The sequence below is a fragment of the Saimiri boliviensis genome, chromosome 1 (assembly GCF_048565385.1).
Source record: "Saimiri boliviensis isolate mSaiBol1 chromosome 1, mSaiBol1.pri, whole genome shotgun sequence".
Taxonomy (NCBI): Eukaryota; Metazoa; Chordata; class Mammalia; order Primates; family Cebidae; genus Saimiri; species Saimiri boliviensis.
Genome location: NC_133449.1, coordinates 214,461,377 through 214,478,937, shown reverse-complemented (window position 1 = coordinate 214,478,937; position 17,561 = coordinate 214,461,377). Strand labels below are relative to the sequence as shown.

The 17,561-nt window shown below is 33.1% G+C and overlaps 1 protein-coding gene across 18 annotated transcripts in view; it reads right to left on the bottom strand.

The window, feature by feature from the left end:
- MCTP1 (multiple C2 and transmembrane domain containing 1) overlaps positions 1-17,561 on the bottom strand; it is a 591,199-nt gene that overhangs the window by 226,334 nt on the left and 347,304 nt on the right. For 9 of the 18 annotated variants that reach the window (XM_039470335.2, XM_074383518.1, XM_074383500.1 and 6 more), the window contains exons 5-7: positions 16,007-16,118; positions 7,860-7,898; positions 151-210 (exon numbers count right to left, since the gene is read on the bottom strand). In XM_039470335.2, the coding sequence (XP_039326269.1) occupies positions 151-210; positions 7,860-7,898; positions 16,007-16,118 (211 nt within the window). The remainder of the gene's footprint in view (positions 1-150; positions 211-7,859; positions 7,899-16,006; positions 16,119-17,561) is intronic. The other 9 variants (XM_074383496.1, XM_074383521.1, XM_074383553.1 and 6 more) reach the window with 3 other exon arrangements.

Sequence of the window (17,561 nt, the reverse complement as noted above, 5' to 3'; positions counted from 1 at the left end):
GATGACTTAGAAGATAATAAAGAAGGCAAATGAATTCGTCTATCTGCAAGCCTATCTTAAAAAGTAAAACTCTAAATTGCCATTTAACTTTCAAAATTGCTATCCAAAACCAAAAATCAAGAATATTAACAAAATGGATTTAGACATTACCCTCCAAAAGAGAGACTTCACAGAGAAATAAGATCCAACCACTTCATTTTCTGAAAGTTCCTAAAAACAAACAAATATTTAGCTACATTTTGAGATGTTTTTGAGAATAATTAGTATTCTAAATCAAAACAAATAAACTCAAAGCAAATAAAAAACTGAAAATTATATAACCTAAAGATACCTGGGATATTTAGAAACTGTAAGTTTTCTTCCCTTGAATAAATTAAAATTATTGTGGTAGTAAAGTTTAGAGAGGGTTATTTCTGTAATTTTTAAAGAGTCCACTTACCTTTTTATTCTTATTCATTAATATATCTTGGAGTCTGATGGTATATTATAGAAAGTAAACTGTTTAAGCATATTTTAAGATTTGAAATAAGCAGATATTTGTTCCTTTTAACAAAACAATTGTGTTAACAATAGAACTTCAGAGATTTTTAACAAATGATTGCAGAAATCTTTATAAGAATGTACCTAATCAAATTTGGTTTAAACTTTTACAAGAATTGCAAATTTTATAATTAACAAATATAACATAATATAATAAGTGACATAGTTAATGGAAGTTCCCTGACAATTTTAAAAAGAAATGAATATAGAGAGAGAGCTGACTATTGGGGTAAAAGCAATGCAATGAACTCAAGTAGGATAGTTTATTACTTAATCCTCAGACCTTTATGAAGGAAACCAATTCAATGTTGGGAAATAAAAAAATAGCTACTCAGTTTTAAATAAAACATCTAAATTACTCCCTTAAATGTTAAAGCTTTGCATTCTGTGTCTAGGTGTCAGTTATGATAAAGTTTTGGGAAACTGATGACAGTCATGGGAAAGTATCAATAGTTGACACTGTGATAAAGAGGAAGCACCTTTGCAACTTCCTAGGTTATTCTATGATTTTGTGTTAGCATTTAAGATTTTGAGGGTGAGATGGGAATTTTGATGATCGAGATTTAGGACTTAGGTTTCTGTTTTAAAATTTGAGAAACAAAAACATTAGCCACATTTAGATCCACTGAAGTCCTCAGACTGTGCTTTTCATGCCATGTTTAATTGCTTCTGTTATTTATCAGCTAAAATTTATATTTCATTTTACAACCCACATTCTCATGTAAATTTAGGCCATTATTTCAGAGGGAATAATTTAATTTCTTGTGGACCCTTGTGCCATTTACTGTTCTGCATGGGTATAAAATTTACAACAGACCAGCCAAAGCCTTTCTTTCACTAGAGTCTAATGATAATAACAATAACAACAGCAACAACCACAAGAAGACACCTGGCATTACATAATGAGTCCTAAACAGAAGTGGTGATTTTATTATGGAGAACAAGAAAAAGTAGCTAAACTATTCATGAATTCCAGAGAAAGCTTATCTAAAAGTACAGTTGTAGACATTTAGTTACACTTCAGTCTTTATCAAGACAACAGGCTAAGTGAGGCAAAGTGACATTTTAAAATTGCTAAAAGTATAAAATACTAGCAAAAGGAAACAGAACAAAAAACAGAAATATTAATTGATAATGGAAAATTGTTGAAGTTATTCTGAATGATAAATTGTTAAACTGTTTCTACCAAGATTTCTAATTTATGAAAGTGGTAAGGATGCATTGGGAATATCTTATTTATTTCTATTTTTACCTCTAAAAATCTAATACACATTAAGAAAATTTCTCTTTAAAGAAAAAATATCTAATTACAAATCTAAATATTAACCAGATTTTAGACTAAAAAATCTGGAAGATAAATGTTTTTCACAGGGAAATAAAACTAAAGGACAGTTAATTTTTTTCCAACAAATGCATATAATATGATTTTTTTTCAGCCTTCTACACAAAATAAATCATAGAAATATTTAAAGACTTTTTCAACAGATGGAATAAGGATCAGTCAACAAGCTTTTATTAACGATGATATTTTAAAATTCATCTTAATGTGTACAGGGCTTTAAACATAACACGTACAATTACTTGGCAATCCTTCAAAACTCAAAACCTTCACAATCAATTTGAAACTGTGAAGCCTGAGATTCAAATGTAAGAGCCGCGTCAGCTAGAATTCCCGATTACAAAAGAATGCTTTCATAGAAACCCAGTTTCCTTTTATCAGTACTATGTGGCCATTTAAGAGATTAAAAAATAAATAAATATACAAGAAAATCATTTACATAAACTTTCCTGGTCAGAATGCAATCACTGCTCATCAAAGCCATGGCTCTTGGATGCTTCCATCCTATCAATAAAGATGCCTCATGATATTGACTAAGGTTATTAACTGTTAACAGAGCTTTGGAGCCAGGACCCTGACAAAATTATACATTGTATAATGTATACATTTCACTGTATATGTTTAGGGTCCCTTAAAATCAACAAATCTCCTCCCAGTTCCACTCAATGTAATATCTGTCTGTCTGTCTATCCATCCATCCATCCATTCATTCATCCTTCCATCTATCTATCTTGTTAAATGAAAAGGCCATGTAATCTGCACGGCAGCCCTCAGTTCTGCTACCCTGGAATCCAGTTATATCAGTTCTTTCCTTTTAATTGGTCCAGGAAGAATCTTAAGAAATTGGTCGACTCACTTGATAACACATGCCACCAAAGTGAAGGCCACCCAGTGACTACACAATAAACATTCTAGACCTGAAACACAAGCATTGTGGAATCCATCCTCTCCGTGACATTACATATTGCCCTTCCACTTTGTGCCAATCCATCCAGATGCTCCAGAAGAACCCACAACATTTAGGAAAGTCAACAAGAGCAGTCAAATAAATGTAATGCCACTGTCACAGAAAATCTCTGTAGCTATGAATATAATACATAAAAAGCATATTTTATGCCTTTGTGGAAATATTGTCAAAACAGCAAGAAAAAACCATCTCAACATAAAATTTAGTTATGGCTTCATGTATTTTGTGGGGGTAATCAAATATTGACTGACATTATAATATCTCTGTTTTAAATAAACTTGCTACAAATTTCAGGACTTTGGTTAGGTGGGGTCAAAATATACTCTTTGATAACAGAAATACTCGCTGCTAGTTACCATTTGTTCATTGTTGCATTTTGGAATCTCAGAAATCTTGATTATGAGGTTGATTTTATAGCATTTCCAGATAATATAGATTTGGGAGTACAAACAATGGCAAGGTAAAAATCTTTTAAAATAATTTCAGGTTTCCTTCAAAAACATCGAGTACATCATTTTTTTTCAAAGACATATGCATAATAATTAGAAATATGGCATCCAAGAAAAGCCATGTTGGTCACTCATATGAGTTAAGAAAGTCTATGACCAATAGTTTTCATTTTTGCGGCTTTAAAAATATTGCCTATTTATTATCAGAATATAACGTTTTTGTAGAAAGAACCTGATAGTTGTTAAATAATGACTTTTTTTCATCGTGTCTGACTGTGTGAGATACTTAAAGATGTGTTAATCTGCTTTTCCACCGTTACTTAAATTAAAGCACTTAGAGTTTTTGCTGATGCATTTTTAATGTGTCATCCAAGGTGTCAGGTTTAACTACTATGCCATGCAGACTTAGAGTTGAAAGTGTTCTCTAGTTTAAATTAATGATCTCCGTGCCAAAAGTCTTATTAAAAATTGCTTCATTCAACCAATGAATAAAGTGTTTTATAGTTCATTAAAATTATGCTAAGCAGTTATAATAAAATCTTTATAAAAAGATGTATTATTAAAAAAGGATATAACTGTCAAGTAACAGAAGATATCATAATCAGACACCATCATAGTAGTCTGTATATATTCAAAGGATGAACTTTTCTTAAAGAAAAACAATTCTAAACTGCTATTGTTGAGATATGAATTGCAATGTGTATGTTTTTATATCATCATATTTCTCATATAATTAAAACAATCTGTTGAAAGCACATAAGCTTATTATCTCAGCTTTACCCATTGGCAAATTCATTATTCTAGGTTGAACACACACACACACACACACACACACACACACACACACACACACTGTAGTGTAAAATCATAACCGCACATTGTTTGATAGAGCCAATTATTTCATTATTTTTTTCAATTTTTGGTTTGGACCCACAACATTTATTCACAAAATGCATATAAATCATCTCTTTTGAGTTCATGAACTTTCTTGATGAATAATTTAAACTTAGAATAAATTATCAGTGATAAGCTTCTTCTAAAGAATAAAATATCGCAATAATCCAAAGCACTACCATTTCTCTGCTAAAATACATTTTGTCACATAAGTGTAACTCTTTGACCTGGATAATCCTGTTGCCCAAGTTTAGGGAGACATCAGTCCCTTTCTTCTTAAAATAACGTAATTCTATAACAGCTAAGTGTTGGGCAGAATTCGAAATGAGCATAATATAGATAGTGTGCTTGTGGAAAACCAGAATGAGTGTTTTAAAGGACGGTTCTGTCCCCAGAAGAGGCAACATTATGGAATTGATAGCTATATACTTGTTTACATGCCATTCAGATGTAATGCATATTTTATACATTCTTGTCTTTCAGAGGTAAGTTTAGATGTATTTTTCCCTATGTCTTATTAAGTGGTAATACATTTACCTCCTCCCCACCAAATAATAAGTTAGTCCTGAACAGCAATTAGGATCCCCCTGTCCTCAAGCTGGTGATCTTTCTTCTGATTTCAATAGTAAATAGAACACCACATTATGTGACTGCCGCAAGTAATGAGATTTCCATTAAAAGAGCCTATTATTGGCTGAAGTATGACTACAAAAATAGGTAAAGAAATCTCATCACAGAAAGTCAAGATGATGAAAATGATGAGTAGATGTTTAAGGAACGAGAAGTTCCATGAGCCGATTCACATTGTATAGAGGGGAGATGGGTGTATTTAAAAGAACAAAAATTATGTCAATTTAGCCTTTCTTCCTCTGTAGTTACATCACTTCTGAAAGAAACCAAGGAAGAAAAACTCCATACTGGAGAGAATCTCCAACAACACCGGCTATCTTTAAGTCTTTGCTACAAAATTTATACTTCTTAGATGATATATTCACCATTGATGCTCAAATACAGGCTGCATGCCAAAGCCCTGCCACAAAGATGCGGGAGACCTCATTCTGTAAATCAAGATTCCAAAGAAGAAAATCTGTGTTTTTATGAAAAATTTACCTTTGAATTTGAACATAGTTATATCATATATGAAATACCCATATTTAAATGTAATGCAAATAAAATTACACCCTATTTCCAAAAATAAAAAATGAAAAATCTGTACTCAGACAAGAATTTTTAAGAAGATTGAAAAATTTAGAAAAGATGCATTTCCATAAAACAGTCACATAGTAAAACCTATAAAACTACATAGTTTAGTCCCTTACCCCTTAGTTTCCCAAGTAGCACAATTTACTGGACGAAAAGGTTCAAGGAGCAGTTTTAACGTAGCAGAGTGTGTGAAGGAAGGTGGACTACCTAGTAATTGAAATGTCAAACTTTCCCCCGATTTTGAATTTAATATTACGCTCTTGTAACACTAATATGGATGAATATGGCAAATATTTTAGGGTACAGTAAAAAATCTGAATGAATTAGCAGGTGTTCAGTATGTTCTCACAGAAAAAAAGTCAAATGAGTGAACTGATTTTACTTCACTTAGTATTCAATAACCCCATTAAATTTTTCAAAGTTGAAAATCCCTTGGGCTAAAACCCAAAAGCTTATGTTAACACTTGTACTAAATATAATCTGCCAAGTACTCAAACGAATGCTGTTAGACATAGGAATTCTGTATCTTCAGTTGGAAGCTTGAAAAATGTATCCGTTTGAATACATAAATGGATTGCTAATAATAAATATAAACTCTAAGAATTATAGATATTAAAAACAGTAGAGGGTAGATATTTTTCATTTTATATTTTTTTATATGGAACAAAAATATGTAGATATATTTTTACTTAATTTATTCTTAAAGTTATATTTACATTTAAATATAAATTTAATTTAGTTTTTAAAGAAGTATTATTATTATTATTATTATAGAGACAGAGTCTCACTCTGTTGCCTAGACTGGAGTGAAGTGGCATGATCTCCGTTCACTGCAACCTCCACCTCCTGGGTTTAAGCGATCCTCTAGCCTCAGCCTCCCAAACAGCTGGAATTATAGGCATATGCCACCACGCCCAGTTACTTTTTGCATTTTTAGCAGAGTCGAGGTTTCACCATGCTGGCCAGGCTAGTCTCGAACTCCTGACCTCAAGTAATCTGCCCACCTCAGCCTCCCAAAATGCTGGGATTACAGGTGTGAGCCACCATGGCAGGCAGAATCTTCATTTCTATTCTTTCTTTTATACAATAAAACAGATTATTCCCACTAATTAACACTAAATATTATATAGTATCCTGTTCTAGTATTACATGTTAAATACATCTGAGAGAATATTGCCACATATTGATGGATTGTCATATTTTGTACATAAATATATCAAATTATATAAATTTAAAAAATATATACACTTTTGATATAACTTTAAAGTATAATTACAAAGGAAAAAGAGTAATACAAATATAAACAGTGCAAATATTTATTCAAAACCTCTTGAAACTTTATTTTGATTAGTAAAAATCACAGAGAACATTAAGTCAGAAATATTCAGCAACCTTCCTTAATAAGTGTTTTTCATTTTATTAAAATAATAAAGGTGACTTTTAATGGGAGCCCTGACTTTTTGGTCAGTCAACTTATTCTTTGGTCATTAATGCCACAAGAATTCTTGTGTACAGGTCATTAATGCCACAAGAATTCTTGTGTACACTAAGAGATACTTGTTCAAACAGATTAAGTCATTACCATAAATATAAAAACATTTTGATATATATTTTTAACTCACAATAATAAAAACGACAAAATTAAATAGAAGTTTAAGTAAAAGCATGATTCAATCAGAATGGAAGGAAAAAGACTGTCATGTTCCAGGGTCTAAAAAAATTAGTCACTATTAAAAAGAAATACTGACTCTAAGTAGAAATTTGAGCAGACAAAATTTTTACAAGTAAAATCTTTTGATTTATTTCAAGATATATTCTTACAAAAGTTGTTTCATCTTAATATCTTTCTGTATCCAACAGTGGCAGCACCACTGAGCAAATTAAGATCTTAGTTTATATTTTGCATATCTCACAAGTTGCAAAAGAGCCAGGGCTTAGTAAGTTACAGGAACCATAAACTCCTCTCACTTTATTTCTTAAAGTGAGGAGAAACAATGAGGAAAAAAAAAGAATTATTCTTATTTTACATTCCAAAGATGTAATTATACAGGAATTTCTCAGTTTAGAAAGCCTCATACCAATTTTCTGTGAATCCCTCCCCTCGCAAAAATAAAATAACTTGTGGAAATCTTTCTTCTGTCTGGAGTTGTCCCTCCCCTAGCCTTATCATTTTATTCCTGGTGCAAAGCAATTTTCTAGACCCTGTTGCATAAATAGTCGAGACCAGATGCTGAGAATGATGTTGAGAAGTGACCAGAGAATAGTGATAGGATGGTTTGAAGCTACTGATCAGTATGATTTCTATTTTAAAAACATCAGATGGTTTGCTTAAATTTATGGGGAAAAGTAACAATTGAATAGTATGAAATCTGGTGGCATACTTTGAAGAGATATGAGAGAGATCTGGGAAAGCAGATGATAATTCTTCTCAACAAGAAAAGCTGAAAGATCACAAGCTAAGCATTACCTTACTTGATCTTTTCCAACTCTTCCTCATTAGCATTGTCTGTAAATAAAATAAAGCATTTTCATTATCTTTTCACTCAAGTACAGAATAGGGGAGCCAGTTGTTTTTCAGCGGAAACATTTATTAGCCCTTAAAACAGCAAGCAGTTCCCGGCAACAAGTATACAAGACGAAACTTGTTTTTCACACACACACAACTAGAGAAACAACTTTAACATTCCAGCAGTCTTTCTGGTGCGAGTTCATTTGATTTATTCCTTTGTAAAAAAAAATGGGACAGTATATTTTTAAAAGAATGGAACATTTGGGATGTCTTTATTGACTAAAAAAGCCACATTGAGTCTCATGATTTCCAATGGCTCCTTTTGGTGGTGGAGGTTGAGGATGTACATGACTTGATCAGGTATCTAATAATTTTTCTCTTCAAACACTTTCAAAGTCTTTTGCTTTGGTGGTATCGTAGAACTGTCTCTGCTCCCAGTTAATCTTTAACTACATCAGGGTCTAAGAATGCTTTCAACTGAAAACAAATGCTGCATACTGTGACGGCTACTGGTGCATTTTCCTGCTAAATGTTTAGTGAAAGCATATTCTTTATTAAACTAGTTAGTGTTATACTAAGAAATATATATGGCCAAAACTTTTAATTAAGGTTTTAGAGCTTCATAATGTATCCCCAAGATCATTAATGTCTTGAATAAACTAAATCATAAAAGCCCAACAATTTTTTTATTTCCTCTCTTTACTTTAAAAAATTTCTCAATGAACACTGAAGTATTAACCTTCCTGATTAACTTCTTTCCTCTCTCTTTGCTTTACTATTAAGCAGATGAGGTAGAGTATAGGAAATACTCAGGGCAAAGAATAGAGCTTAAAGTGCCTGCCATATTTGTATATCAGGAACGTGCACTTTAAGAACTGTATCTGTTTCAGGAGGATTCACCATAAAAAAAGGACCATGTCAGAAACTACTCATGGATTAGAAGAACACAAAAATGAAAAGATTTTAATACAAGATGAGGGTAACCTTTAACCTAAACCACACGAATGGATTTATACATTCTAGGGTAAAAACTAAGTCTAGCATAACATTTTCAAAGATAATTATATATTCCTCTTTTCTATAGGAAGTGGTCTTACAGGGTATATTTTCTCTACATACAGTCTGTGTTAAATGTTGGCCAAAACATAAAAGAGTAATAGATTTCCTAAGGTTAGAATGATTCCCCATCACCCCTCTTTTTTTTAATTCAGGAAAGTGCAAAGCACTGTTATCAAATACTATTATAGAAATACTTTATGTTTTCAAAGTACTAATGCCCAATTCATTTTGAAGCAACAAATCCCAGCACTGGGTTGTAGAGATGGCCGTCCAGGGAAACATGTAATAAATCTTTAATTTTGATGGTAAATGACTTATTATCATCAGTATCATCATCACCACTACCACCACCACCACCTCCTCCATCATCACCAAAAGGCAGCTGGAAATCAAATACTTAAGTGGTATGTTGTACTATGAAAACTGCCCCATAAGAGTTGGATAATAAATGCTCAATTTTCTCACCAAGCAGTTTCAATGGACAAAGAATGGTATTTCCTAGAGACAATATTTTGAGTCAATTAAATCAAGAACAATTAAGATACACAAAAAAGTAAAATCTATTGATTCATGGTCATTTATCATCATCATCTAGCATCTAGAAATCTTACAATATAAAATTCTATTATATAAGAAATGTTATGCTATGAAAAGGGGCCTTAGAACATTAGAAAGAGTGAAATCTCATGGCAACACTAGTCAATGTTACAAGGATTCCACAAAGTCACAACCCCTGACGCACAAGCACCACAAAAAATTAACCTTCTATATGTAAAACAAAATATAGAGTATTTTTCCTGTCTCTCCAAATCAGCTTTATAAGCAGGTGGCATGGTTTTATTTTTCAGCTTGAGAAACTGATACAGTAAAAAATCAGTGATTACCCTAAGTATAAATATGAAAGATTTAGAAGTTATGAGGACCCATTCATTATTTTCCTAATTCAGTATCTAAAGTTCTAAGACTATATCCAGTGACACTCAAAATGGCCCTAGATTTTATGACATTTCTGTCTCTTGAGCCAAATCTACTAGCAAAGCAATGGGTTGAAGTATCTCACTTCCAAATCCCTTTTTCTTTTAGATAGTTGGGTTGAGGTCAAGTCAACAAAACTGAAAAGAGTAGAAAAGTTAAAAAGAAAATTAATTTAATAGGTATACTATTAATAATGTTTTCTTTGCTATCTGTGAGACATGTTAGAGAAGAAGGATTGGGGATTGTTAAAGATAGAAGATGAAGCAAACTATAAAAAAATAAGATTTATTTTTTGCTCTATGATCTTAACTTCAGCTGAGAAACATATGAATTAATTTTTGAAAGGATTATCAGCTGATATTATTATAGTACAATTCAAATTCTTCATTAGCAGCTCAGCTTCCTTGAAGCCAGTAAAAGGAATGAAGTAGCATAAAAATATGCTTGTGATAGAGCTGCAGAAGTGATTATTTTTAAAAGACTTACCACAATCCATTTTTTAATTTTTATCTTTTGTTGTAGCAATTTTTAAGGTAATTATATAGCTACTGTACATTAAAAAATCACAGAATAATTAGATAATGTAGTAACATACATCTTATAAAACATACATATATTCAATTTTTTATAGGTAGATATTTCTTCAAATGTTGGCCGTGTAATAATTCTGAAGAATATCAAAACTAAACCAAGATAAAGAAGTTTTTTTTTCTTTTTTTAACTTATCAAAGGCCAACTAAGGTCATTCATATGTTTCTTTGAATTTTCTAATTTTTAGCCTTAGGTAAGCAATTTGTAGGTCTAGATTATTTAAGAGAGTGTGTAACACAAATTAACTCACTTTTATTTCACAAATTCTCCAATGAAGAAAGCTGTGGATTGAACTCTGCTAGAAAAAGAGCCAGAAAGAACTCAAACACACTATCAGACGAATTGGCATATATAGGACACACATATATGCACTACACACTTTTACAGGTTCAAAAACAGGACATGCAGTCAAAACAGAAATGACAATTGTGCCATGCAACTCATCAGCATGCCCCCCATGGAAGTCTTGGCTTCTTGTACACACAATGCTGGAAACTTAAAGAAATATATATGTGTCTGTTCACGTCTGGAATTTTTTTTTTTTTTAAGACTCCATCATGACATCAACGGAGAAGATTTTGATATGGCACCTATGAAATACCAATCACTGCAATTAGACAGTGCATGTTTTAGAGGATTAGGAGATTCAGTAGGCTGATTGGTTTTTCAACTCATTCTTCACTTGTACTGATTTCTAGAACTGGCAATCCACACAAGGAGAAATCATTCCAACTGCATTATTCATGGACTGTATTGTTACTATGAACAGTGCATAAAAAACTCACAAGATGACTGTTTTAGAAATCTTACCACTTTATAATGCTAAGGACTCTGTATTTCCAGTTATTCATTTCTTTCTACTTTTGTGTGGCATTTTATTCACATTAATGTTCTATTCCTATTTGATTGTTAGGATTTATCTGTAAAAGGCTCTTGAAACACATCTCTTTCATTCTCCATTTAAATACATATAAAATATTTAGCTTTATAAAGTTTTATAAATACCGGCATAAGAATAAACATGTGGTTTTTGGACAACATCTTCAGTGCTAAAAGCTTGAAGTAAATTATTTCTGAGCTAGTAATCAAAGAGAACAGAACTCTTCTTGTAATTTTGCTCTGTGAGGGTCGATGTAAAATTTGCCTGTATTCCTTTCTTACATAATTTTCATTTTTGGGGATTGTGAAACATTCAGTAACTGATTTCTGGTTTGCTGCATTTTTAGCTTAAATTTCTCTAAATAAAATTTGTTTCTGAATAATTTGTGAAAGTTCAGCATGCCATCTTCATAGCAGCAGTATGCTATGTTTTTTTAGATATGTGAAAATTTAACTTGAAGATATATAGGATCTCTGATTGTTTTTAATCAAGAAACTTCAAATGTAGCCCAGAGAAATTATAAGCTGATAGTTGACATGTTACAGAATGAAGAAAATACAATGATGGGTTTATAATTTATTGTCATCATTAGAATTCCATAGGAAGAGCAATAAATCTTGATTTCAAGCAGATTATCATTAATACACTAATTTTAAGAACTTACAAAAGAAAATTAAATCATTATTTAATCATGAGTTGATATTGTTTGTGACAACCTCAGGGATTTGAATATTGAGAAAAGAAAAAAACCATATACCCTCCCTTGGTCCTTTCAAGAAGTCATCATAAGAAAGTCATCATATATATATATATATATATATATATATATATATATATCCCCTCCTATGAGTGATAGGATATAGGATGGAGGTGAGGTGAAGTATAGGCATACTTTAGGTAGGACAAGTAACACTGAAGAAAGCTTGGACTTGAGAGAAGATGAAATGTCAAGGAGTTTGTAGGGCTGGGACAGAAGTTACAGTAAGGGAACATAGATTGTTTGTTGGGGAGCCTTAAAGTTTCTCACCAGGAGTTTCAATTTAATTAGAGAAACAGCGACAAGTCACCTAACACTTAGAAGAATAATAATGAGGGAGTTATAAAGCTTAAGATAATGCTTAGTAAATGATCAGTAAGTATTTTGTTTTACATAGATGCCTACAAATGGTTCTTATTTAGAGTTTCAAAACCCAAACAGTTTTGTAAATATAAGCACTAGTTTTAGAGAGCTTAATAAAATAGTCGCAGAACTGCAATGTAGAACAACCACAGAAGAAAAGCCACTTTTTATGTGTTTGTTGGGCATGTTCATAATGTACAGCATATGTTTAGAAACCCAGATTTAAATCTAGTATACCAGAATAGCTAGGATACTGAATCCCAACAGAATTTCCAGTGGGGGAATCTTTCTCCCTTCCCTCCTTTCTACCCCTTCCTCTGACACTGCTTGTTTCTCTACAAGCAAGCCCATGCCTTGGCTATTAATTGCACCCATGAGGATGAGCCAGGATAGCCACACTGGTTACCCTTCTCTCTGCCTCCTCCGTGGTGACTGAGGTCAGGATGGGAAGTATAAGGATGTTCCCCAGCCAGAGGCTGGCTCTGAAACAAATTCAATCATTGTGACTTTTCTGAGCCCTGGATGAGCCACTTGCTTCTCTGATGAAGAAAGAAGCCATAAAAGAGTCCATGACAGACAAAAGGAGAGAAGACACCATTTCCCACTTAATGTAGCAGAATGAATGCAGTGCTCTCTAGAACTTGGAAAGAAGAAGGCATGAGGTAAGGCAATGAATGCAAAAAAACAAAAAACAAAAAACAAAACAAAAAAAACCTTTTTGAGATGAAAAATAACTTTGGAAGGATTTATTTCAAATAATCTGGGGGTAGTCAAAGGGATCTGAATCAAGAAAACAGCATGAGGATTTCAGGAGGAACTTCTTCTGGTAAGGGTGAATGTGGCTGAAAAGATATGATGAAGAGAAAGGAAAAGGAAGAAAAGAAGATGAAGAAAATCAGATTTTTGATGTATAGCTGCTTTCATGTAACCCACCTATTTTCTTCCCTATTTGTATTTGATAAGTTACTGATGATCAGCTCCCAGGCACTGTCATATTTTTAAATAATTTTTTTTGAGCAATCCTAGAGATTAAAGGATTTTTTACAGGGGATGTTGAAGAAAAAGTAGTGTTGGAAACTACTTTGCCTGTGCTGACATATATTTCTGTGTAATTTAGAACAACCCAGCAGCTTCATCGTAAGGTTTCCTGATATTAACTTGCTTCTTCAAACCCCCAGTTTAATGCTAGAGTATTTAATAAACATCCCTTTAAGATAAAATTCAGCTGACTATACATTATCAAATCACCCAAATAACCACAATTGCTGCTATATCAGTCCAACCTCCAGGAATATTCCAAGCTTAGATGGTTTGGGAATACACAGGATCTCTGGCACTTAGGTATCCTGATTTATGAAGTCCTATCCTTCATTAAAATAACAAAGAACCCCAGCACAAGCATATTCTATCTTGTTGATTTTACCTTCTATAGGTAAACCTGCCAATTTCCCTCCATCTCGTACCTCTGACAGCTCTAATCCAAATCTCCATCATCTTTCACCTGGATTTTTGCCATGGCCTCCTAACTGGTCTCCAGGTATCCATTCTTACCCCTTCAATCTGTTTTCTCCAATGCAGCCACAAAGATATTTTCAAAAGGCAAATATGATTCTGCTGCTTTTGATTTATAGACCTTTCAATGGCTCTCCACAGTTTTTATGGGGAAAGACCCAAACCTTAACATGGCCAATGAGTTCTACACAGTGTGGGCATCGCCCTTCCACCTGCACTTTGATCACCCACACTCTCTTTGCTTCCACCTTCTCTAAACTCCAGTAGGTTTTCAATTCTTGGAATGCGACATGGTTCCTCTTGTCACACGGCCTTTATGTATGTCGTCTCCTCTGCTTTAAATACTTCCTCTCGTCCTGGTTTTTGTTTATTAAGGCCTATTGATACTTCATACCTCAGCTCTTATTGACTTCCTTAGAGAAATCTTAACCCCTGGCTAGTAAAAAAATTTCCTATATTTGTTCTCTCAGCAACATGTACCTCTTTTTCACAGCATTTAAAATGGTTGTTTCCATCAGCAACTAATTGATTCCTAGTTCTATTGCATCCTAAGTGTCTAGCACAGGAGCTGGCTTATAGTAGATTCTTGGTGAATGCTAGAATCATTTGAATAAAACACAAAATGAACATTTCTAATTGATATCTATGTATGGATTAGCCAGCTAGGGTATACTTCTTGGCTTGTGCTGGGTAAAATAAAGTCTTCTGAAGTAGTGACTTCTAAGATAATGGGCTTTCATTTCTAAATATTTTTTTTGTAAAAATTGTTTCTCACCCACCCTTCTGCACAAGGGTGCATGTGCACACATACATATATAATTTTACCAAGTCAAGTTCTCACGCTAGGTATTATTATCTGGTAATTCTTATTTAAAAAAAGATATTTCTTCCTCAGTGAATGAAGTATAGATACTTAACCCAATTTAGCAAATATTATATATAAATGCATGCGTTCATCATTAAACTTCTAAAAAGGATGAAGAGAAATATTTCTTGAAAGAGTGAAGTTTTCAATAAGTTTAAAGGATTTCCAAATTTGAAGTTGTAATTCACCATTTTTACCTACAGTCTAGGGGGAAATGCCAACAATACCTTTCCAGCAGACAATCTATAACCAACTTTAATCATGCATTATTTTAGGACAGCAATACATAGATGCTGATATAGAGTTTTTGGGCTTGCCTAAAAAAATTATGCCTACTACAAAAATGTGTTACAATCAGAGCTAGTTAGAATTGTTCTGAGGCACATGAAAGACCACTGAGTCTAATAAGTAGTCTCTGGCAAATTGTGAAAGAAAGTACACTAGCAAGCATACTGATGAGGGTCAAGCCTGACATTTTTTTAGTGTCACTTCAACGGTGGGGGAGTAATTGGCTCCTCTGTATCCCTTGTCAGTTTCTCATAGCAGCATGGTGTGCAAGTAAGTACAGACAGCTAGTGCTAAAAAATGGGTAATACCAATATGGAAGCCCATCAAGAAGATGAAAAGTACTCACTTATCATTCACTAAACAAATACCAGAAAGCAGAAACTCTGTTATAATTTCACCTCATTTTCTGTGTTATGGTACACCTGACAATACAGTCAAAATAGCAGGGTCTGGATACCTTAATGTGGAAATCCAAGTATTCAATTTACTAATAAATATATTCCCCAAATAAATACTAATATTTGTCTATAATATAACATGTCTGAAATTGAGAAATAAAATTAAAACAAAAATTCAAATCTGTTTCTTATTTACAACAAGAGGTTCTGATCTCAAGGGCGGAACAGGAAATTAGAGTTGAAAAGATACAATAAGCATGGATGAGTGATACCTAGGATACTCACAGAAACAAAGAACAGGGCATATTTTCATAGGCAGCTTCTCTTTATTATTGTATCTGGGTCCAAAGAAAGGCTCACAGCATTCAAACAAGAGAGAAGAAGAAAGGGCTCCTACTAGGCTGTGAGGGAACTTACCACATCCCTGGACTCTCCTTCTTTAGGGGTAAGGATGACTGACAGCAAAATGATTCCAAGATCGTGGTCAGGATAATGAGGATCTTTCAGAGTGAGGGTCACCTCGGTGGGCCTGTGATAGAAAATATTTAGATTTTAAACAGTCATTAAAAGAATAAGCCAAATATATTTTTATTAACACTTTATTATTTTAAGATCAAAAGCAATTTTGTCTTCCTTTACTTTTTTGGGACAATTTTTGTTATTAAAATCCTATCAGTTTATTAAGTTATCCAATAAACTATGTGTGGATCTGAATTCACCCGATGAATTTCTGCTTTCTAAATCCATGAAGTTTCCAGAAAGTGGTTGCAAAGGCCAAGAAACTACGACCCTGTTGAGAGCCCTACCGGTTCCCTTTCTATGTTCTCTGAGCCCAGAGAGCAGCGTCGTGCATGCACACAGGCATGTTTGTGTATATATACACATATACGTATACATACGTATACACACATAAATATATATACACACACACACACACAAACACTAAATACACATATGGGGTTACAGTCTGATTTAGTTCATTTTCATGTAATGATTACATGTAAAAATTAATAGAAAAAACTTCATTACATCTTTTAATGATTATATGATAAAGATATAAGAACATTTACAACTGCTTTATGATGTATTATTTTTTCAGAGATATCTTAATGTATTATATAGTGTGACATAAATATTTATATGACAATTATTATGTTTTCTATGCTTAGAGACTGTTGATTTATATTTAGAATAAAATAGCATACACAAATACATTATTTTAGAAACTAGTAATGAGATGTTTATGTGGTTTTGAGGAGAGAAAACTGCTAGAGAAATACAGAAAATATGTAATGTGGCAAAACACTCCAACTGCTCGTGTATAATCTCTTAATTTCTGAAATTATTCCGAACCGTCACCATTTAAAATTATTTTTCACCAATGATTTATCTTTAATAGGAAACAAGATAAATTTACGCTTTGGGATTAAGTCTAGTCATTTCCATATCCTTACACAGAAGTCTCAGAGAAAGTACTTCTGGCCTTTAGAGAAGAATAGCAGTCTGTTTTAGACTGAGCTCAGTTTTCAAGATAATCAATTCCATGCAACACCATTTAGGGGACGTCCTACAGCTGCAGCGACTGTAGGGGATGTCTTACAGTGTGTGCTAGGCTGTAGGCTGGAATGGAGGACTTAGAGAAAAAGTATGGAAAAGGCTGCTCTTCTGTCCAGTCCGAGGCAACAATGACTATCGGAAGACCAATAAGCCACTGTACTCAAACTAAACTGATTGTAATGCCTAAGGGAGTTCTACACTTTATATTTCTCTAGTCATCTACGTTTACAGAAATAGAAAGTAGTGATCTGGCTCATTACTTTGTTTTTCTGTTTTCCACCATCTCTGCTGCATGATGTAACACAATCATCCAAAACAGCGAGGAATTCCTTCTTAAAACCATCAAGGAAAGTTTCACTGCTTTCTTTGCAACCTATTTCAGCACGCATGATCTTTTCTAATGGTATTTTTTTAT